The 23,597-nt window shown below is 43.1% G+C and overlaps 1 protein-coding gene across 6 annotated transcripts in view; it reads left to right on the top strand.

Annotated features, from left to right (window-relative positions):
* Positions 1–20,953, top strand: part of bcl9 (BCL9 transcription coactivator) — a 162,150-nt gene extending 141,197 nt beyond the window's left edge. For 5 of the 6 annotated variants that reach the window (XM_007251350.4, XM_049470166.1, XM_049470167.1 and 2 more), the window contains 8 exons: positions 4,534–4,979; positions 8,124–8,458; positions 13,365–13,475; positions 13,614–13,773; positions 14,441–14,540; positions 14,633–16,922; positions 17,212–17,496; positions 18,167–20,953. In XM_007251350.4, the coding sequence (XP_007251412.3) occupies positions 4,591–4,979; positions 8,124–8,458; positions 13,365–13,475; positions 13,614–13,773; positions 14,441–14,540; positions 14,633–16,922; positions 17,212–17,496; positions 18,167–19,281 (4,785 nt within the window). In that variant the 5' untranslated portion in view covers positions 4,534–4,590 and the 3' untranslated portion in view covers positions 19,282–20,953. The remainder of the gene's footprint in view (positions 1–4,533; positions 4,980–8,123; positions 8,459–13,364; positions 13,476–13,613; positions 13,774–14,440; positions 14,541–14,632; positions 16,923–17,211; positions 17,497–18,166) is intronic. The other variant, XM_049470168.1, reaches the window with a different exon arrangement.
* The last annotated feature ends 2,644 nt before the right edge of the window (positions 20,954–23,597 follow it).

Below are 23,597 nucleotides of genomic sequence, written 5' to 3'. Positions count from 1 at the left end.
AGATCTTTTAAACAAACATTTCTATCTTCTCAGCTCCCATACTGTGAGATCTTACAGCAGCTGTGAACGTGCGTTCTGTGTGGGCTAATCTATTGTTGTTGTTGTAGGTCTTTCCTCTCTCGCTCAGGCTCTCATGTGATATTTTGGTGGCTAGTCTCGTTCTTTACTTTAACTTGGCCTCTGAAGAATTTCTGCCGGCAGGCTAAAAATACCACACTTGTTCAAGAATGAAAGAGAAAGGAAAAGGAGGAAGCAGAGAGCCTTGCTTATCTAACCAGACGTGCTAGTGACAGGCTTCACTAGTAAGATACGTTTTCAGCCAGCCGGCCTGCTTGGGTAATTGTTCTTATTGTTGGGCCACATCCAGTTTTATTATGTCCATGAAAGGCAGCTGTGCAGAGAGAGCAATTTCCATTCACGTCAGCGGCTATTGAAACTTCTGCACTTCAGAAATGGTGAAGCTCAGGTCAGCAGCTCATCTACTCGACTGCGCTTTAGGTTCAAGTAGAGTTGCAATGGTATGATGACTCTCAGAAAATATGTCTATCACAGTATGACATATAGCACTGTTATCCTAAAGCATTAACAGCATTGGATGGCTGCTATGATCTTTAATTTTTGGAAATGTGTGGATTGTAGCTGTTTTTGAGCTGGATTACTCACCGATAGTTGTTGACTGGCTGGTGGCAGCATGCTGTTTGCTGTGTTTCTAAGCACTTGGGCTTAGCCTGGTTAAGACTGTGATGCACTGGTTAAGTGAAGTGGTTTACCCACAATGCCAACAGCCAGTCTTCGACAGGGCTTGGAGCTGTTGTTCGCAATGCTAACTGTTTTGTTTTTCTGAACTGGATTGCTTGCAGATGGTTGTTTATGGGCCAAGGTCTCTATGCTGAATGGATAGTTAGTTTGTCTGCAATACTAACAGGTAACTTTTGGCAGATTTTGGAGCGTATTAGTCATTCACTGTTGTTCTGAGCTGGATTACTCTCTGATAGTTGTTGACAGGCTATATGCGCCACACAGGTTGGATGTTTATCATTCCTATAGGTTATACTTGACCTGGTTTATGGAGCCTTGGATAGCAGGTTAGCCGTGTTGCTAAAAGCTGGACTTGCTGGTTGCTGGTAATGCTTACAGAGACACAGCAGCTAATATACTCCAAGTTTTGATGTTAAGTGTTTTGTGAACAATCTCAGCAAGGTCGATCCTCCTGTTCTCTACACTGACTGGATTCCAGAGTGGAATCTGATGATGTCGGAGTTGGAGAAAGCAGTTTCTAAAGTTCTAAAGTGTGTTCCGAAAGAGAGTTTCATTCCTGCCCTTTCCCCTGAGGGGAGGCTGGGAGCCGCTTACATCATTTGTGTATCTTGGACGCTGTCCTGAATATTTTTGGGATGACTGTGGAATCTGACGGTGCAGCTTTTGTGAGATGTTTCTCATGTTCTGATCCGAGGGGGTGTATAGAGTTACAGCGTGTACATTACATAGTGTACACTATGTCCAAACCTTTGTGGGCACCCCTTCTAATGAATGGATTCGGATACCTTAAGCACAGCTTAACAGTCATTGTACACAATCTAGTCCCTGTAGAGAAGTACTGCCAATAGAATAGGACTCGCTGGAGTAGGTGAACATAACAATAACAATAAAGTTGTCCAGCATTGACCTGTGGAGCAGTGGAAGACTGCAGTGGTTACCTGGAAAGATATTTTTGGGATGAGGGGAGTTAAGGATAGTGTGGTGGTGATCATCTTACATACTGACCAGTTTTTATTAATGCTCTTGTTGCTAATCTATTGCAATCAACTTCTCAGTAACTCTAACAAACAGGATAAACTCTTATTTAAACTCTGTTTAAATGAGGTATTATTGATTTTTTTAAACTGAATAGAAGTTAAATATAGTGTTTTCCGATATTGGCTTTAGTGTTAGGATAAATAAGAAAACATTAACCATCAATTATTTTCTAAACGTATTTTATGTAATGTAAGTTGCACCGTATTATAAGGCACACTATCAATGAATGTCTGTTTTCTGTGTCATTTTCATACATTTTAAGGTGCATTTTAAGGGATAATAGTAAGGAACAAGGGTGTTGCCATTCTAATTTAGCCCTTGAGCAGGTAAGCAAAAAAAAATATTTTATTTAAACAAGCACTGGATGTTGATCTAGATTTCTCTCCTGGGTGAGAATAGTGCTTCTGCTTATTTACAGTAATTTTAGATATCCAATATTTTCAACAGTGCGGTTAGCAGCAGCGCTAGCTGGTTAGCAGAGCTTTGCGCTAGTAAATGCTGCCCAACAGTGCTATACTGAGGAACCCTTAGTGTTCTGGTCAGCTAGCGGTGCATCCCACGTAGCTTGTTTTAACACAGTAAACAGGCAGGCTACAGTCCGATATACTCTAGCTACAATTAGCGGCTGATGCTAATACTGCTCCAGCCTCAGTTCTGGAGAAACTAAACTGAAACTCTTGTATAACGCTGTGCTTCTGCGGAGTGGCTTTCTGCTTTTTAATACCTGACTGGTAGAATTCATACATAGGGCGTACTGGATTATAAGACACACTGGATTTTTGGGGAAAATTAAAGAATTTTAATTGCGCCTTATAGTGTGGAAAAAAAAGGCTTGTTATTTTACATCATTAGTCATACGTAAATTCGTGTTATACTTACCTGAACAGTCCCATTGGTGGAACTATGCGTTTGCTTTCCAAAGCTAAAATTAGTACACTTAAACCAAGGCCTAACATCATTAATCAAAAGAGATCATATCCTATTTTACCTTTCCTTTTTCCTTACAAAAGCTCTAGTTTATGTGTATTTAAAGGGTTTTTCGTCTAAAGTGGTCAGGAATATATTTCTGCAACATTTTTTACATTTTGTTATCTTTTATAGAGACATACACTCCTTGTATTCAGTACCTGTTGCATGGACTAGTATACAAGCTACTGCTAGTCTGGTATCCTCACCGCCGTGCTGACACATGACTAGCTCCAGGTGTCTGTAAGCAAGAGCAGGGGTCACAGCAGGTTGCGCGAGTGTGGATTTAACGTCTTGCAGTGATCGTTATCTCAAGTTATAGAGATACACTGCCCTAGTAAAAAGATCTGTGTCAGGCAGAAGTGTTCCAGAGAGGAATGGCTAGGCTATAGAGCTGTTAGCTTGGTGTTAATGTGCATTCATTATGTGGATCGATGCAGAATTTAGTACAGGCATCAGCTTGTGTGTCACATATTCTAATATTGTATTGTAGTTGTAGTTTACAAAACTATAGGAACGCCTCATGAACTGATTTTGGCAGTATAGTACACAATGTCATTAGTTTTTTTGTTCATATGTTTGTATTTGTTTCATTTGAATAGTTGGTTTCTCCTGTACACATCTTTGTAGGTTCAGTCCATACTGTTCCCATTTATGTTCTATTGCTAGATGTATTGCTTTGGAGAAGTTGGACAGTTTTCAATATACAAATATCAATCATAACATTATAATCACCTCTTTGTTTCTATGCCTGCTGAGAATGATCCATTGCAGAGTTCTGAGACTATGGATGAAGGACTCTACCAGTACCAACACAAATGTTGAAAGAGCAGCTACATGAGCTCTAAGTCTCTGACTTTACTCCTACATGGTAGACCAGCTAGGTATACGTTTCTTATAAGTGCACAGTGAGTGTTTAAAAACTCCAGCAGCAGTGCTGCATCTGATCTGCTCATACCATACCACGTCAGTCACTGCAGTGCTGAGAATAAATAACCCACCACCCAAATAATACCTGTTCTGTGGTGGTCCTGTGCGGTCCTCACCATTGAAGTCTAGGGTTGCAACAATTAGTCGATATCATCGACAATGTTCATTGTCAACTAATCGTTATTTTGTAGCACTACACAAAATACTAGGGATATAGAGAAACAATTAGAGAAGGGTAATGGTCAACTATGCCTGCATCTCTTAAAGTGCCCAAACAACAAATTACACTTTCTTCACTAAATAGCAGCACTTAAATCCAACATTTAGCTGTTTCTATTGTTTTGAAGCAACAGAGAAAGCTAGAAACAGGAGCAGTGCCTACAGCAAGCAGAAATGAAGAGCATAAGTAATGGCAGAATTAATAGTAGAGTGATAGGCTAATTAGAAAAATAATGGTCAGATTAGTGAACTACCAAAATAATCATTAGCTGTAGCCCTATTGAAGAACAGGGTGAAATGTGGATAATAATAAAGTAGGCGGAGACACAGAGACAGGACAACACTCTGTAATTATATTGGTGTCCTGATTAGTGTTTGTTTAAACAGTGGAGCTGAAATAATGTGCCAAAGTGTGTGTAGAAACAAGCTGGAGATTGGGATAAAGTTATGCTTGTTGTATATCCATTTTATGAAGCATCCGTCTGAAGATATGCTGAGATATTTGAAAATAATTGGCAGTTTAGTTAGGAAATTTCCTGTAATGTTATTTCCTTCCTGGAAACTTGCCCCTTACCTACTCTAAACCTGCCCTCTTCTTCTTCTTCTTCTTTGTGTTTGCAGTGTGGCCAGGGGCTGTGAGGGCTCCGCGGGGAGACTCCAGGCACGCCCGCACGGAGAATGCTGGAGGTGCAGGAGGAGCGACCACCAGCAGCAGGAGCAACTACGGGGACAGGGACAGGGACGGGAACGGGAACAGGAACGGCCAGCGGAACGGCATCCAGTGCCACGGCTAGGAAGGAGCGAGCTAAAGAACGGCAGCAGGAGGAGGGCCAGGACTGCAGCGGCCCTGCAGCAGCCACCACCGCCGGGCCCCGCAGCGCCCGGGCCAAGGCCACGCCCACGGCGGCGCCTCCACCCACACACGCCCACTCGCACTCTCACACACACTCGCACACGCCCAGCCCTCACCAGCACACTACTGCTTCAGCCTCGGTAGCTCTGGGACTGTCGTCAATGCATTCCAGCAACCCCAAAGTGAGAAACTCTCCATCAGCTAACACTCAGAGGTGAGGTTCCTGTGTTAAAAGAAAAAAAAAATCTTATTGGTTGGTGTATACTTTAAAAATATATACTTACAGTGCGCCCTGTGGCTGCATATAAATGTCATGAAATATAGTTATCCTTTAAATTAATAAACAGTTCTTTCTTGTTGACAAAAAAAAAAGTTTATTTGGGAACACTGGTGAGGCTCTGTTACACTTGTGGGCTGTCTCTAGCCTGGATACAAGATGAGATATGGCATCCTGCAGCACATTGGCCAAAGCAAAGATATTGCAGCTGGGCCTGTAGATCCTGTTAATGGCCAAAAATGCTCTATCTGTGATAAAGATAGTGAGCGGTTAGGCCAAGGACGTGTTGCAGTCTGGTGGGGACATTCCTGGACAACCCTTGCTGTGACTAGACAAGCATTGTCCTGCTGAGAAACACCACTTTTTGTCCCTACTAGGGTTTATCAAATGTTGTATGCATTGGTTCTATAGAGACCATAGAAAAGACCACACCTGTAATCATTTATGTATCTGCCTGAGACATAACTGCATGCCAAGTTTTGCAGCAATCCAGGTGCTTTCATATTTTTGGTCACTGAGTATAAATGTATTCAATATGTTGATAGTTTCTAATTTGTAGAAGTGCTAGTGAATCCACCATCGAACGTTCCCAAAAAAGCAAAGGAGAGCTCCTTTCTTACCCACAATTCCCTCTGCTCCTTAAGAAACATCTCAGTGAAAACACCGCCATGTATGCAGGCTCTTGTGGACAGGAAAGCAGGGCAGGCGGAGGTAACAGAGGCCGCAGTGTGTTTAGCTTGGGGGAACAGTACCCCGGAGGATCTTCTGGAGAAGCTCCAAGAGTCTGATTCAACTCCCGTGGAACTGACCCGCTCCAGCCCATCCAGAACCCTGCCTCAAGCCTGCCAGGCTCCTCCAGCGCCAAAATGGCCGCCCCTTACTGACTCATGTTTCTGGATCTGGTTAAGGATCAGGCTAGCGGCTTGCCAGGTTCCTGCTGGGCCTGTCTTGCACCGCTACTTGTGGCCATGCTGGACCAGGTCTTGCTTTTATGGTCGTTTTTGGCTCAGTTTCTTGCACGCCGTCCATTTTGGACCACGTTTTAATGTAGCTGCCAATCGTTCTGCCCAGTACTTCAAGCAACCCATGTCAGTTTGTTGAAGCATGTTGAGGGTCTCCTGCCTTTGCTGGGCGTCACTGATGACTGAAAATCAGAAAGTGTGTGTGTACGAGGGAGAGTGTTTGGTGAGCTGTACTCTATCCGATATGCCATCTGAACTTGCAGTGGTCTATGAAATGGAGTGTCTTCACTTTTAGGCTGCTGTTAGCACTGTCCTCCCACCACCACACTTGGATTTGTACAGTTTTGACTGGTTGCGAGCTACAGGAACGTTCAGGCTGAAAACGTAGGTTTTCCTCACATTACCTCAAATGTAGTCAGGCAGCCAATGTTGATGACATGTTTGGTGTTTTCCAGTACATTTTTAAGGGTGTTGTAGCTCTTTAAGTAATGGAAGCTTATACCTCACAAGTTAGGTGAGCCATCAGCCATTAGAAATGGTGAAGCCCTGGTCCTTTTACCACAGTTAAATTTACTGTATGCATTACTTTATTAGATTGTTGTGCTCAGATAAAAGAAAGACATCCACACCAAGAAAAAAAAACTGAACTTTGGAGCTTTTGAACTTGGTCTGACCCAACTTTCAGGTGAACTCCACTGGTTTGAACGGCTACAACTAAGTCTATAACCAACTTTTGAAACCTGTTAGATTATTTGTACCAAAACAGACAAAATGTAAATTTTGATATGCCCTACATAACTGACTGAAGGGTGAAGCCAGCTTAGTGGTTAAAAATTGCATTTCAGTCTCCCCAGTAACATTTAGAACCTAGTTTTGCAGAATGAGCTGCAGAAACGTATGTTAGCTTATAGCATTTTTATTCTTTACTTCATCACAATCACCATCAACTACATTTGGGCTGAACAGTTCTTGTCCGTCCAAGTCTCAATGTTTTTAGGACATGGAGGGCAATTCCGATTTAGTGGGAGATGTTGGTTGGTGGGTTTGGTTGGTTTGGTCCCTTGAAGCGAGCCAACTGCATATTTTCAAACTATGTTCAGACTGTAGGCAAGGTGAATTTGTTTTCCAAATTAGATACGTTGAGGTGACTGTCCGCACTTTTATTTTTGCGAGTGAACAGATCGGAATTGTTGCTCTTCTTGTTTGGTTTGAGTTTTGAGTGATATGTTGAAATCCAAAGTAAGATTCATGTGGTTTTAAGCTGTTTATACTATGAATAATCAATTTGGATACAATTTTGCTACTCTAAATCTTACCCCAGTTACTGATGGCTGTGGTATGACCAGGGATCAATCAAATGATCTTCCTATGAGGAGACCAATGCTCTGACCCAAAATATTATTTATATATTTGTATGTGAGATATAAGTATCTCTGAAAGCTCATGCACAGCTTTGTTAGATTAAGTCCCTTTCCACAGTTACATACGCCTTTTGACTGTGGTGATTCAGGGCCTAGTCTCCAGGCTAGGCAGTAGTATAGGATATTCAGTTGAATATTAACTTGGCGCTCTGTCAACAGAGAATGAGAGTGTGAGAGAGTAGGTGAGCTGGTGCGTCACCTGAATGCGTCAGGGTTTCCCTGAGATATTTCTGCGGGGTGGGGGAGAATGCCAGTCATGTGCAGGCGATGATAAGCCGCAGTTCAGGTGGAGATGGAATGCTGAGCTGGTATGAATATTCCTCATTCCGTCTTTAAAATAGTACTCGGAGAGGAAGCTGTGGAATTCCTTCGAATAATAAAAATCATTTCTCTTGAAATTTGATCTCTGATTTTCGCTTCCTTGTCTGTTGTAGCATATCTTCTGACACTTTTATAGTATTACTCTGTGACGCTGTCTGGTCCAGCTTTGGTAACAAGAGACAGTAGCACAGTAGACTTACTGTAAGTGTTAGTTTATCAATAGAAAGTAATGTAATAATCGCGTCTAGTGTGTGTCCTGGCTTTAGTCCTGGCTTAAATGTGTGCTTAAGGCTATTCAATTGCGGTGTGTGTTATCGTATATTTTATTGTATTGTATTAGTATCTCTCTCTCACTGTTTTCCTCTCCTCTCTTCCAGCAGTCCAAAATCCAAGCAGGAGGCCATGGTGCGTTCACCACCCGTGATGTCTCCCTCCAGCGCTGCCCAGATGGACTCCAAACTGCCCAATCAGGGAAAACAAGGAGGTGCTGGCAGCCAATCGCAGCCATCTCCATGCGATCCCAAGGCACTGAGTGGAAGCCACACGCCCAAAGGCCCTCAGGGCTCTGTGGGGGGCATGGGACTCAAAAATGGACAGGGCTTGAACTCTGGCAATGGGGCAAAAAGCAAGATTAAAAGAGAGAGAAGCACTTCAGTCGAGTCCTTCGAACAGAGGGATACAGGGACGCCCAATAACGACGGGGACCAGAAAGGTATGAAAGGTTTTTAGTTGTTTAGCTGTTGAACTGTCAATTTTGTCAAATGATCTAATAGATTTGACTGTTCTGCTTTAAATATCACACTGTACTTTGGGGCACATTGTCTCGTTGTTGAAAAGGCCTTTGAGCAGATTAACTAAGAAGGTTGTTAGACTTGTTAAATTTTGCTTTGTTGAATTTGTGACTTAGAATCCAATAGAACATTGACTTGTCCATCTTGTTACCTTGTTAAGTAGTTTGCTTTCTGAGAGTACTTTCTCAACAAGAGTTGTCCAACCCTGTTTCAAGCAATGTGTACCTGAAACAGTGTATTTTTGGGATACTTTTTAGCCTTGTTTGCTTTGTTTCTCTGGTACCAAAGGATCTACTAAATTTGTTTTCACTTTTCTATATGGATCAAACTTTTAGACAGATTACAGAAAGTTGAGGCTAAAATGTTGTGCTAAAATCAGACTCTTCTTGGTGTGCAGGCTTGTCACACAACCGTATAGATACAAACATTTTCACTGGTGATTGCTGTATCTACTGTAGCTGTAAATTATCCAAGGGGAATCAGTTATGCTTATTGTACTGTATGCTGTGAGTGCCTGAGACTGGGAGACCGATTCTTGCTATTAATGGGAAGTATAGAGAGTCACAAGATACTTGGGGCAGAAACATGCCCTGTAAAACTTGCGGATTGCTGATTGGCTAGAGAGAATCAATCAGATAGAATTGAGAGTTGTAGAAAGCTGTGATTTTGAAAAAGTAAACCAGGTACTAGTTTACCAGAAGTTGAGTACAGTTCAGCAGTTTGGGGAACCTTTTAGTGGAAAGACACCTATAGAGAACTGCTGGTTAGACTTTTGAGTTAATTATTCCATAGCTTTCACCAACTATAAAAACTTAAATTAGTTAAATGTTGTAGATGTTGCTTTATGTTTGCATTATGTTCTCAACGGTTGGAAAGGATTTAGGGGTTTTGTATATTGCTTGTCTCAATTTAACTTTACAAGTCAGCTTGCATGCTTTCCCTTTTATGTTGAGTGAGGAATACACAGCTATTTGAATGGAGATTTTCTATTAAAATAAATATTTTTTATAATTCTTGGGTGTAGGAAACTGACTCTATGTCCAAATGTTTGTGGATGCTTCTTTTATGATTTAGACTTTTCTGCCATTTATATGCATTAAATGGGTCCTTCACCAGTATTGATTGAACTTGTTGGTTCGAAAAATAACTGAGTAGAAATAACGAAGTAAAAAAAAACTTTTTACCAGAGTGTAGTTTATGCTGTTTCTGATGTTTCATGTGTTTGTTATACTGGTATTTTGTTTTTGTATTATGTTTTGACCAATTTATTTTTAGTTACATGCTGCACTTTATTGAGCAGACTGAAAAACTTAGCTTTGAGTGGTGCTGAGGATTATGGTGCTGATTCATATCCTGTATGAAATCTAAGAGCAGAATTTGCTGTGCTGTCTCTATGATTGATTGGATATATGATGCTCTCGCTCCCCTGAGCACAGGCATCTGTTAGCTGATGTATCAGAGCTGCGTTGCTGCACTTTCCTCTGAGTGAGCTGGCTTTCCTGTGAGAGTTCAAAAAGAAGCAGTTTCGTGTCTTGGTCTTTGGGGGCATTGCTAGTGATGGATGGAGTTCTAATAAACAGGATAGGGTTATTTGACAATGGGGAAATGGGGTAAATATTAATAAATAATATGTTAACATTTTGTTTAACATATATATGCAAGAATCCTAGAGCATATCTTCATATGTGTAACAAAACAAACAATGTTCATTCTGTCTGACATAAATATATATATTTTTTCTAGAGTCTGTTTTCTCCTTTATCTCATTTTTATTTTAGGATGTGTCCACAGGTGTGTTCTGGCATTCTAAAGCCCCCCATAACATAAATGTCTGGAATGTCATTGGAGTCACATTTTCACCGTAGCTGGTTTTGTAGCGTTCGTACGTGCACATGTGCCTCTCCTGTCCTCAGGCGCTGCACTCAGGGCTGTAGTGCTGCATAAAGACATCCACACCCCCGTATGTCTCCTAGTGGAAACATCACAGTGTAGGTTTTGGGGGTAGGAAGAGCCAAGGAATATACCATCTCTCCTTCTGCGAGAGGGGGAGTCAGCTTTTTTTTTCCCCCCTCTTTCTTTTCCCTCAGTCTCGTGTTTGCCGTCTGAAGGACCCCTGCTGGTGGGTAATGCTTGTGCATAGAGATTATTTGCCATGAGACTGTGGCCATTTTAATTGAATGTGTTGAAAGTCTTTGAGCAAAATCGCTCAGGTATTAAAGACTGGAGACAAATACAGACTGTTTAGAATTTATATGGATTTATATGAAGAGTTAGGATTATGGAGAGTCCTGATTTGGCATGCGAAGCAAGACACAAGGCAACAGGGTCAGTTAGATTTAGATTAAAAAAGGTTTAAATGCAAAAAAATGACATACACAATCAAGCAAAGCATTATGATCTTGTTTCTGCTCTACTGAGAATATAGGAGACTTTGTAGTTATTTAATTATAGACGCTTGTATCTCTGAATACTTTGTATCTTTGTTACTATCCTCCACATGGTGGTCGAGTGTGTTGTGCTGGTATGAGTGGATCAGACACAGCAGTGCTGCTGAAGTTTTTAAACATCTTGTAGATAAAGTAAAGTCAGAGGCAGAATTTCTGAATCTGTTGCTGCACAGTTTGTGTTGGTCATTCTCTAGTTCTTCATCATTGGTCACAACACTGCCCACAGGCTGCTGTCAGTGGACTATTCTCAGTCTACAAAATGCTACTACAACCTAAAAAGTACTAATATATTCTCAGTGGAGATTATGATAAATTGAATAATGGGTGTTGAAACAAAGAGGTGGTCATAATTCCATGTTTGAGTGCTGTATGTGTGTAATACCTCTCCTATATACAGCTCCAGAAAAAAATACGAGACCACTTCAGTTTCTGAATCAGTTTCTCTGATTTTGCTATTTATAGGTATATGTTTGAGTAAAATGAACATTGTTGTTTTATTCTATTTATTACAGACATTTCTGCCAAATTCCAAATAAAAATATTGTCATTTGGAGCATATAATTAGCAGAAAATGAGAAATGGCTCAAATAACAAACAAAGATGCAGAGCTTTCAGACCTCAAATAATGCAAAGAAAACAACTTTATCATCGCTGTCCAATGAAAAACACTCTCCAAAACAGCAACTTTGCAGGAGAGAGAAAAAACCTTGTAAACTTTCAATGGAAGTCAATGTAAAGATTTTTATTTTATTTGGTAATGTGGTCTCTTATTTTTTTTCCAGAGCTGTGTATGTACCCAGTTACATTTCACTAAACATTTAATAACAGAAAAATGACAATTAACTGTAGTGTCAAAATATCAGATGGTGTGACCCATAACGCAAATATTTCATTTATTCATTTTTGATGGGTAAAATGTTAACTGCTGATTAAGTGAGCTTAAACTTTGTAAAGTTTCTGAATAGATCACTTACAAAATTATTTATTAAACCTGTTTACAAACACATATAAACAGAACTGACAATTTTACAGAAATCACATTAAAATAAATAGTGGATGCACCACAAAAAAAGTTGGCACAGCCAATTCATGTGGATGAAAAAATAAGTAAATTAGCAAAATATTTTTTAAAATTGCTCTGTTGAAAATGCTTATGTAATCAGCCTAGCAAAAACCTATATGAAATGATAGAAGGTCTTGCTTGAACGTATATTTATTGATTATATAGCAAATGTAGGCATCCACTTCCAGTTTGCCTTTTTGTGTTTGAGATCATGGTGTACCTGGGATGTCCTCCTTTGATATCTGTATTATCAGAGCCTGTATGATCATAGTCTGCTGTATCCAGGTTACAGTGAAGCTCAGTGTGTGCACAGTTTTTAGACAGATGGTACTGGCGAGGTAGTAGAAGAGCAAGGTCGCGTGCAGAGACAATAGGAGTTAAACTTCCTAGAGGTGGTACAATGCTCAGAAGAGCCACTTCACTGTGCTGCACAGTAAAAGACATCAAGACTGCATTCACACAGAAGGGAAAAGTCCAGTTTACTGGAAACAAGTGCAATTTTTTGGTCGTAGATATGTTAGCATTTGCTGTTCCAGGTTGGGGTGCTTTCATAGGTGGTGTTGATATTCAACTAGGGCTGTTACAGTACTAACAATACTATTGGCATTTTAAGACTTGTCATTTTTCATGAGGCTGTTGGTGGACTGCTCTCAGTCTACAATGTGCTACTACCAGATTGGAATTCATGTGAAGTTTACCTTGACATTTGCTGAGGGAAATGGACCGTGTTATATTAGCGAAAATGAAACTAAAACTTCATATTAAGGATTGCTCTTTTGCATGAATGTCAGTTAAAGACTGTAAACTTTTAAGACAAATGTCGAGTCTTGAAAATAGCATGTTTGGGCCACTTTTCCTGCATTGTGAGCTTAGCACCAGATCTTGACGTTGAGAATTTAAGCAGGGTAGAACTTTAACTTAAGCTTTACTGCAGTGTACAATATATAAACACTAAAGTTTATAAGTTTATAAACCTTTTAACTTAGTTTGCTTGACCCAAATTAATAACAGGCCTAAGCTTAAACCTTTTCATAGGTGTCTCACCATTGTTTCAGTTCCAAGTTCAGCCCAGGACTAGGCTTAATGCATGTCTAGGGAAGTGTCTAGCCAAATGTTTAATTGGTCCCTTAGGAAATACAAATAGTTTGAGTATGCAAGTACATCATTTCAGATAGCTGTCTGAAAAACTGAACGACTGAACCCTTGACCAGGGGTTGTTTATGACCTTTCCATGACCACAACTGCATGTTGTGTATGCTAAGGACAATGCTAATATTTCTCTCTCTCACGGTGTCTGTCTGTCTCTTTGCCCTGCAGAGCTGGGCAGTAGGGCAAAAAGGTTATGTGTTGCTGAACGGCGGCAGCCCTACAGTGGAGCCGATTGGTGTTCAGGGGGAGAGAGTGACGAGGACGACCCAGGATTCTTTAGTAAGTGACTGCCTCAGTATTAGAGCTTTGGAACTGTTTCGATTGTAAATATTTGAGAGGTTTTTCCATTCCACATTGTGCGTAACCTCTTTAGTTGGTTGTGCTTTACTCATTGTCCTCTTTCTTCTTTTCTCTCAGACTGTAACTCCAGTGACATCAAACCAGATCCAAGCTCCCTGGCAGGATCCACACCTACACACAACGCTGTTGGAGGGCAGAACACAGCATCAGAATTAGGCAGCAATCAGAAACCTGGGTCTAAGGTCGTTTACGTCTTCACGACGGAGATGGCAAACAAGTAAGACTTTATCCAGCTTCATCCAGTTGTTAGTGTGCCTATGATAAAACAAAAATGTCCAAAGGAGTCCATTTGTAAAGTACTGCAAGAAATTGTAATTCCTCATCTATTTCCTGCACTTTGCTCAAAATGAGGCTCTTCCCTTCCCCGGGTATAGCACTACTGCCTAGATCTGTGTTGAAAAGGGTGAGAAGTGTGAGCAGTTGACGTGGAAGCTGAGACTAGAGAAACCTTCAGATAACAATCAGCAGGATGCCAAATGTCAGTGACAAGACGTGTCAGTGACTCTGTCACGCATGCTGTGGCCATAAGGAGGGTCTCCCACTGAGCAGTGCGTCATTACGGGCTTGACATTACACAGGAAAGGCGATGAGTCTGGTGTCACAATATTGACTGGCTGTTTTTTTTTCTCCCTCTTCTCCATCTTTTCCTGCATGTTTTCAGTTATGAATAGAGCTGCACATTTAAGCGCACTGATATTTATACAGATTCAAGTGTAGTTTGCCAATTACCTCTGAAAATTGTTGGGTTGGGGAAAAAACGCCAAACCATTTATTAGAAATAGAAATTAAATGTGCTCAGTTTAGTGGAAATTTTGTCCTCAGGCGTTGTTTTAGTGCATCCGCAGCATCTACCAATATTCATGCATTCTCTTCTCTCTTTTCAGGGCAGCAGAAGCGGTGATAACAGGCCATGCAGAGAATATTATATCTTATCACATGAACAATATCTCCAACGGCAAGGGTGGCAAGCCACAACTTCCCCTGGTAAGTTGAAGAAAACTACTTCTAAGCAAAAACTATTAACAATTATTGCACATAAATCAGTCAAACTAATCTTTTCACTACATCTATTTCAGAACAATCAACTTGGACCCCATCAGAATGACCCTAAACAGCAGGGGGCATCATCCCAACAGCAGCCTTCATCTCATCCTTCTGACCAGAACCACCAAGCAGCCTCCAAAGCAACACAACCTGGCCAGCCGCAGCAGCAGCCTCCAGCTCAACCAGTACAACCTCAGCAGCCAGCCCAAGGGTCTAAACCAGCCAGCCTCCCTCAGGATGGCCCTCCATCAGGGGGCATGGACTCAAAGAGCCTCCCCAGTAATAGCCCCCAGGATGGTGCCGGATCACATGATGGTAGTAATCCTGCAGGGACGCCAGGCGGCCAGCTTCCCAACCAGCCTCCAAGTGCTGGCCCTCCGCAGGGCTTCCCTTCCCTTGACCTGCCCAAAGGAGCAGATGTTAAACTGACAGCCCAGCACCAGCAACAGTTAGCTCATGAGATCATGAGCATGGGGGACAACCCAGAGGGTCTTTCACAGGAGCAGTTAGAACACAGAGAGCGCTCTCTACAGACTTTGCGTGATATCCAACGAATGCTGTTCCCAGATGACAAAGAAATGGCAGCAATGGGCCAAGGGAACATGGTTGGACCTCCTCCCAATGCTGCCATGATGGAAGGTGGGCCCAAGAAACCTGAACAAGGGCCACTTCAGGCTATGATGGCTCAGTCCCAAAGTCTGGGAAAAACTGGTGGTCCAGGGGGTCCACGTCCAGATGGCCCTCCCTTTGGGCCACCTGGACCGAGGGACATGCCTTTCTCCCCTGATGACCTTGGGCCCCCTCCTCAAGGTCCAGGACCCATGAATTCGCATCCAGGACCTGGCGGAGAGCATGGTGACCACATGACACCAGAGCAGATCGCTTGGCTAAAGCTACAGCAGGAGTTCTATGAGGAGAAGAAGCGTAAGCAAGAACAAATGCAGCACAGACCAATGGGAGATATGATGATGCACCAGGCTGGCCCAAGGGGCATGATGCGGGGGCCACCACCTCCCTACCAAATGAATCCTGGTGAAATGTGGGGTCCTGGAGGTCCGGAGCCTTTTCCTGAGCAAATAAACATGGGTCCCAGAGGAATGCACCCACACATGCAAAGAATGCCTGGCTTCCCTGGAATGATGAACCCAGAAATGGAGGGAGGACCTAACGCCATGCCCAGGCCTGGCATGAACTGGCCTGATGATATGCCCAAGATGGGGGATGCAAGGGGTTTTCCACCAGGTCAAGGGATGTTTGGAGGGCGAGTGGAGAGGTTTCCCAATCCTCAGTCTGTACAAGAAGCCATGTTCCATCAAGGCATAGGTGATAAGCAAGGTATGGGTCTACCAACCATGATGATGGAAATGAACAGGATGATGGGCAACCAAAGACCAATGGAGCCTGGGAATGGGGGTGGCATGATGTTTCCCAGAATACCAGGTGAAGGTCCCATGAGCCCTTCCTCAAGAATGGAATTTGTAAAAGGGCTAGGGCGTGACATGGGTGAGTTTGGGATGGGACCTGGTAACCTCAATGTCAATATGGGCCCCAGTCCTCAAATGATGCCCTCCAAGATGAGAGAGCCAACAATGAACCTGAGTCCAGAAGAGATGATGAAGATGAGGCAAGGTGGAGGTCCCATGCCTGAGAGCATGGGCCCACAACCCAAGATGATGCAGGGGCCTCCCTTCTCTGACCAGCCCCACCCAGGTGACTTCAATATGGGTCCCAACCGACAGTTTCCAGGCATGGGTCCTCAAGGGCCTGGAAATCAGAGGGTTCCCAGAGGCGAACCACCCTTTCCCCCTGACCAGCGAGGAGGCAACATGGGTGGCAATGGTCGCCTGAGCCACATGCCACCTTTACCTCCCAATCAACCTACGAATAACTCAGGTCCTCCGCCAAACCAGAGGAATATGGGTCGCAAACCTTCAGACCTGAGCGTCCAGTCCGGCCCGGCAAATTCACCCAACGTCAACCCACTCAAGTCTCCCACGCTGCGGCAGGTTCAGTCGCCCATGTTAGGCTCGCCCTCTGGTAACCTCAAGTCTCCACAGACGCCCTCCCAGCTGGCTGGCATGCTCAGTGGGCCCTCAGCAGTGGCAGCAGCTGCAGCGGCCGCAGCTGCATCAATCAAGTCTCCGCCAATGATGGGTTCAGCAGGGGCATCACCCGTCCATATGAAGTCACCCTCACTTCCTGCCCCTTCCCCTAGTTGGACATCATCGCCCAAGCCGCCCATGCAGAGTCCAGGGATTCCTCAAAACAACAAACCTCCACTCAGCATGACCTCGCCAAATATGATGGGCAACGTGGAGCAAGGTACGTCAATCTGCTATACTCAACTTTTATAATTCTATCTTTAGTCTTTATGCGAGTATCTTCAACTACAGTTAGTTTCCCACCTTGGACACATCTGATTGTCTGAACTTCTGTCTTGTTTGTTAGCTTTATTGGATGTGCTTTAACATAAGTAGTAAACTGTGCTATAGTGGCCTTCCAGTATAGAACTGGAACCCCCAATATTTTTCGTTTGTTGCATATATCGATAAACTAACGGTGAAAGCTTTATAATTAACAAAATACTCTCCTCTTCCATTCCCTCCTTCAGGTGGAAATGGTCCTCCTTCCGCACCTCCTTCCAGTAGTTCTACAAACCAGCCCAGCTCCATCAACGTTCCGGGAAGTCTTCCGTCCAGCAGCCCCTACACTATGCCCCCGGAACCAACGCTATCCCAGAACCCTCTCTCTATCATGATGTCACGCATGTCCAAGTTTGCCATGCCTAGCTCCACGCCTCTCTATCATGATGCCATCAAAACCGTGGCCAGCTCAGATGATGATTCGCCACCTGCACGGTCGCCAAACCTGCCATCCATGAACAATAGCATGCCTGGTAAGAACATACAGACTTTTAATAGACTGCTTCAGCAAAGAAAGTCTTGAACGAGGCTCATACAGTTTAGGCAATTTTGCTAAAACTACATTTTCAGTGAATCCTAATAAACCATGCAGCTTTTGGTTTTTTACTTTTAATTCTAGCATCAAGTTTAACTAAGTGTCTCTTTCAGTTAATTTATTCCCTAAACAAAACAGTGACTGGGTACGTTTTATGCATCGCATCAGAGTGCAGATTCCTTGATTCAGCAGTGAGCATTACAAACTAAATAATTTATTTTCATTTGTTCTGCATGTGAAATGCTTCTTTTGTTCCTGCTTCACCCTCTTTAGATGATAAAAAGTAAATAAAATAACTGTTTTGTTAGATGCAAATAGCAGTTAACTATATAGATAACGAACTAAAAAACTGCTAACCTTGGGATATTCCTGCAATATTAAAATATAGCACTTTTACTTCATGATGTCCTTATGAATATGACTGAACAGAGCAGCCCTTCTTGGTTCATGGGTTCTGAAAAAACAGGGACTTGGTCACATTCTATAGATTTGGATTAGTGCCCATACTGCACTGCCCTGTTTAAAAACATCAGAAACCTTGTCATACTCCCACAAACACCTATTGTACAAATCATCCCTTACCTTTGTCTTTACTGTCCCTCTTACAGGAATGGGGGTGAACCATCATCCAGGCCATCCGCGTATGATGACTCCCAACTCTGCAGGCCCCATGCCTTCGCTCAGCCCCATGGGTATGAACGCTATGGGCTCCCAGCCTCTTTCCCATGGCATGCCTAACCAGATGCCCTCACCCAATCCTATGGGCCCTAACATGCCTCCACACTCTGGCCCCATGGGTCCTGGCATGATGTCCCACGGCATGATGATGCCTCCCGTCTCCCAAGACCCAGGCATGGCCGGCAACCAGATGATGCCCCAAGGTCGCATGGGTCTCCCTCATCGAGGACAGGGCTTCCCTCCAGGGCAATCTCCTCCACAGCAGGTGCCCTTTCCGCACAATGGTCCCGGACCCCAAGGTGGCTTCCCACACGGGATGGGCTTCCAAGGAGAGGGTGGTCCGATGGGAAGGATGGGGAACATGCCGCACGGACCCGGCGGTGAGCCAGGAATGTGCAAGCCTAACACACCCGGTGGCCAGGAGTTCAACAACATGCCAGGTGTCTTCAATGACTCGGATCTGCACGAGGTGATGCGGCCGGGCGCCTCGGGTATCCCCGAGTTTGACCTCTCGCGCATCATACCTTCAGAGAAGCCTAGCCAGACTCTGTCGTACTTCCCCCGCGGTGGAGAGGCGCCTGGTGGCAAGCCTCCTCACCCTTCAGGCCCACCCGGATTCCCCCCCATGCAGGGGATGATGGGTGAGGGCAACCCCAGGATGGGTCTCCCCATGCAGGGCATGGGAGGCCCCCCTGGTCCTGGCCACATGGGGCCCCAGGACATGCCCATGGGTAATGCGGGACACAACCCCATGAGGCCCCCAGGCTTCATGGGACAGGGCATGATGGGTCCTCAGCACAGGATGTTGTCACCTGGCCAACAGCCAGGCATGATGGGAGGCCCCGGGATGATGCAGGGCAAAGAGAGGCCCATGTACAACCATCCCGGCCCGGTGGGCTCCCCCAACATGATGTCACTACAAGGGATGGGTGGTCCTCAGCAGACTATGATGATGCCTCCTCAGATGAGGCCTCGGGGCATGTCAGCAGACATGGGGATGGGCTTTAACCCTGGCCCAGGGAATCCTGGGAATATAATGTTCTGAGCTGCTACAAGGAACCGTCGAGCCTCCACCGCAATTTACCGAACAATCCGGATACTGCATAACCTGTGAAAATAAATAAGGACTTTTTTTATAAAAGGAAACAAAACAAAAGAGCTACATGTGGTTGTGTGTTCATGTTTCAAGACAGTGTGTGGGAGAACTGGGGCACTTGTTGCTCGAGCACACCTAGGTAGGACAAGGCTTCAGTGGCCTTGAGTGAGTTCTGGATTTACACAGAGACACAAACAAACAAACCCACACCCAAAAAAACGGACACCTGGATGTATACCGAGGGATTCCTCATCTTTAGAAAAGTCTTTTTGCAGGTGAAGAGCTACAAGGGACGAGGGGATTTACAATAATGTGCCCCCCTCTTCCTCCTCGCCGTTTGGTCCAGTTTCAGCTCCGTTTGGAACATCAGGAATGTATTCGGATTCAGAGAGACAGACTCGGACTCAGAGTAAGGTCTTTTTAGCCTGATCTTGTGTGACCGTAAGTCCATGTGTGGTCACAAAGCCAACAACAGCAAACCAAGCAAATGGACAACTTGACTTTACCTGACCCGACCTTACCTGAAAGTAGCGGTTTATTGTTGTACTTTTATATAAAAACAAACAAAAAAAAAAAAACAGAAAAAATCAAACGGAGGGAGATAACCGAGTAAAAATGGTTGGAGACAAAACACAAACTGAACGACGAAAAAAAGAAAAAGTCAAGAAACATTTTGTCACAAGTTGCACCGTCTTGGCTGTATGTTTACATCTCATCGCATCACTTCCCTCCGAGTCATGAAATGCTCTTTGTATGTGTGTACTGTACTTGTGTTGTTAAAGGGATTTTACCAGTGACTTCTATAGGTTTTTTTTTCCATCTTCATTTGTAAAGGGGGAGGGTTGGGGGTGGCTGTTGGTGGTCGTCGATACGGTGCGACAAAAAAAAACGCCACCACAAAAATACTGTGTACCGCGGGGGCGTACAGAATATTTTAAATTTAATTTCCTTTGCTACTCCCATGTATGATAAAACCAAACTAAGACCTCATACAGATCATAGTATTATTAAAAATCAAGCACAAACAAGAATTAACTGTAAAGAATAAGAAGTGTTGTTTGTTTTTTTTGGTTCTTTCTTTAATCTTTCTTTTTTTTTTAATTGTAGAGAAAAACACTTCGACAACAGTCAGTAGGAGCGGAAATCTGATGCGTGCCGTCGGCTGGTGTTACAGTTTTTATTTTATATTTTTTCGTCCGTAAGCTGGAACACGGGGTACAGGAGTTTGCAGTGGGGGTAACTCCAGATCGCACCATGATGCACCGTGATGATGTACCGTGATGTAAACTGCCAGAGTCGCGGTGCCTCTCAAAGACCGCAAGCATATAACATTCTTGGGGAGGGGAACACAGAGGGGGAATCAAACATTACAATAACTCTAGCCGACGGCTATGCAGAGCAGCGCTGGATTACTGATGGGTGGCAATTTTTTTTTCTTTTCTTTTGTAGAAAACAAATGATGAAAAACGACAGAAAAAGCTAATAGGTTGTCCTCATGTCCCCAGCCCTCCTGTGTTGATGCTTGTCATGTGTAACTCCATTGAATTTGGTACTGAACCACTTCCTAAGGCTGGGCTGTGGTGTTGGAAGACAAATAAAATATATTGTTTGGTATAAAGTGTCAGGCAGCCCTGTGTCTTTCTCTTCAGTGAGTATAAATGGTGGTTGGCTGCCCCCTGGTGGAAATCTAGAGTGTGTGCATCATTCTCAAATTGAGAGCTGTGTTTGAAATACTTGGTCAGATACATCTTGTTCTTTTTACTGACACTTAATTTAAACTCTGAGTGAAGTCTAAACTGACAGCTTGGGCAGTTTAATGAAAGAATTTTAAGACATTAAAGCTCACCTTCCGCGAAAATCCGATTTTTCTTGTTTTTTGTGGAATACAGTAGGTCTCTCCGAGTTGAATGTGTACACCTGCACATTAAACTGTTTTGCAGCCCCCATTGTCTGCAGGAGCTAAGCAAAGAAATCCCCCCTCCCCCCCTCCGAAAAACGGGTGAATTTTGAATTATCTTTCTGCCTACGTAGGCAGAAACTCACAGACCAGCCCACCTTGGCTCGAGAAACTCCCAGAGGCGGAGCTGAAGCGACGCAACATCACCGCTCATCAGTTAGGAGGTGGGAGGCAGTGCTCCTAGCCAATCAGAGGAGAGATATTTGCATGCTGTTTGCATGTATGAATATTCATGAGCAAAGCTGGAATCCGGTCATTTTGGACACACCCCTAAAACAGTCCATTAAAAAAGAGCTATACAGAGACACCTGAGCACTTTTTTTTTTTACAAAAACGGCTCATATGTCATTCATTCATACTAGAGACCACAACTAGACATTTTAAAATGAAAGAAAAAACGACGGAAGGTGAGCTTTAAGTGTCAAGATTGTGTAGGAGAACATTATAGGAACACGGTGATCATCACTTGATTATTAAAATAACACCATAGAGTTCCACTTCATAATGTGTGCAAGACTAATTTAATCAACAACATTTTGCCACCTTAACAATGTAACGAGACATTCGAGCCTCATTTCTCCTAATTCACCACACTAGTAAGTGGCTGCTATCTGAGAACATTCTCTTGCATCATCTCTGAAGAATTGCATGCTTTGCCCAGTCCAATCCCTGTCTGGAATAAGCCTGGGAAGCTGCTTGTACACCTACCCCATCCCACTTCACCCCCACCCCCTCGCCCAAGCTCCTCCAAAACAGCCCAGGCACCATGCTTCTATAATTACCCAGCGTTCCAGAGGGACACATGGTGGAGAGCGGACTCTGCGCTGCAGGCCTAATTTTAGGCTGGGGCAAGATTGTTTAGCAGCTGCAGAAAGACGAGCGCATCCGTTACTATCCGTTCTCTGGCCGAGTGCTCGTGAAACATGAACATGAGAGCTGTGTCGATGCTGAGATGTGTGTGTGTGTGTGTGTGTGTGTGTGTGTGACCTTCAAATGTTAAAAGGAAAGTTAGACAAATAGATAATGATTTTTCAGGGTCCATTTTTTAAAATTTGAACACTGGGGGTCGAGATATGAGTGTATGCATATATTTATGTGTCTATATGTTGAAGTATGTCACCATCTAGTGGTAGACTTAAATGCATGATCCTGGAGTACCCCTTTTTCCTGTTCAAATACTCCTTTTTCAACTAAATATAAAGGCCTCCCTTAATTAGACATTTAAACATAGAGTTCTGATTTGGGATAGAAGACTCTATCCACTCACAAAGATAAAAGCACTTGTTTGAGCTTTTGTGCGAGGCTTCACCTATATGAAAAAGAGGATACAAAGTACCTTAGAAAGTGAGAGTCCTCAAAATGCCATGAAGCAGCATTAAACCACTGAGGTAAAAGAAATAAGATAAATAGAGCATAATTTGCTATATTTGTAATGGAAAACTGTATTTTCATTCTTATCCATGTCAAAATTTTGCATCTAGTGCTGAAAATATGTGTAGTTGATGTAGTTTTACAACTTGCGTTGCTGACTACATAGGGAGCAAAGAGGTATTTGAGATTCAGCCTGAAACATGCATGCACATGTTCAAATACTTTTGCACCCTGTAAATAAATTTAGAATAGTTACATTTTTAGGTTTCTAGATATAGTATGTTTGTCCCAATACACTCCCTACCATAAATAATGAATTCCTTTATTATATGATCATAATGTCGCTCTACAATAAAAAAACAAGTATCTTCATTTTTTTTATTTTTAGTTGATTACATAATTTGAACACACAAATTAGTCCAAAAGAAATTCTTCAAATTTACCTAAAATAAGAAAATTACAGGCTGAATTACCTACTGTTTTTCGCTGAACTCTGTTGTCTTCCGGTAATTTTATTTCCATCCAGACACACATCTAAATAGCTATTTGTCCACTGCCACACACCGCAATTATACTTTGGGCGTTCGTTTCCACGGAGATCCACGTAAACACAACTGCATGTGGAAATGAAGGAGCTACTGAACACGTGTCGTGTGACCGAGAGAACCAAAAAACTGACTGGTCCTCCTGTTCAATTGCAGTCCGGATGCAAGAGTTTTATCACAGAGTAGAAGTGTGAAATATTTTTTACAGACATCCCCCTGAGAAACTAATCCCATCCAGGCATTAGAGATACATATTTGTCATTGAACAGCAATTTGTGTTTTTTGCACTCGCAGCCATAAGATTAATCGCTAAGATTATACCTGCAAAAATCATTCAAATTCATCGTCAAAACTGTGCACTGCGTCTTGCGTTATAATATTATGAAAACAGT

This window comes from Astyanax mexicanus, chromosome 21 (genome assembly GCF_023375975.1).
Source record: "Astyanax mexicanus isolate ESR-SI-001 chromosome 21, AstMex3_surface, whole genome shotgun sequence".
Lineage (NCBI taxonomy): Eukaryota > Metazoa > Chordata > Actinopteri > Characiformes > Acestrorhamphidae > Astyanax > Astyanax mexicanus.
The sequence above is the reverse complement of the archived record's forward strand: the minus strand, read 5'-3'. Positions and strand labels throughout refer to the sequence as shown.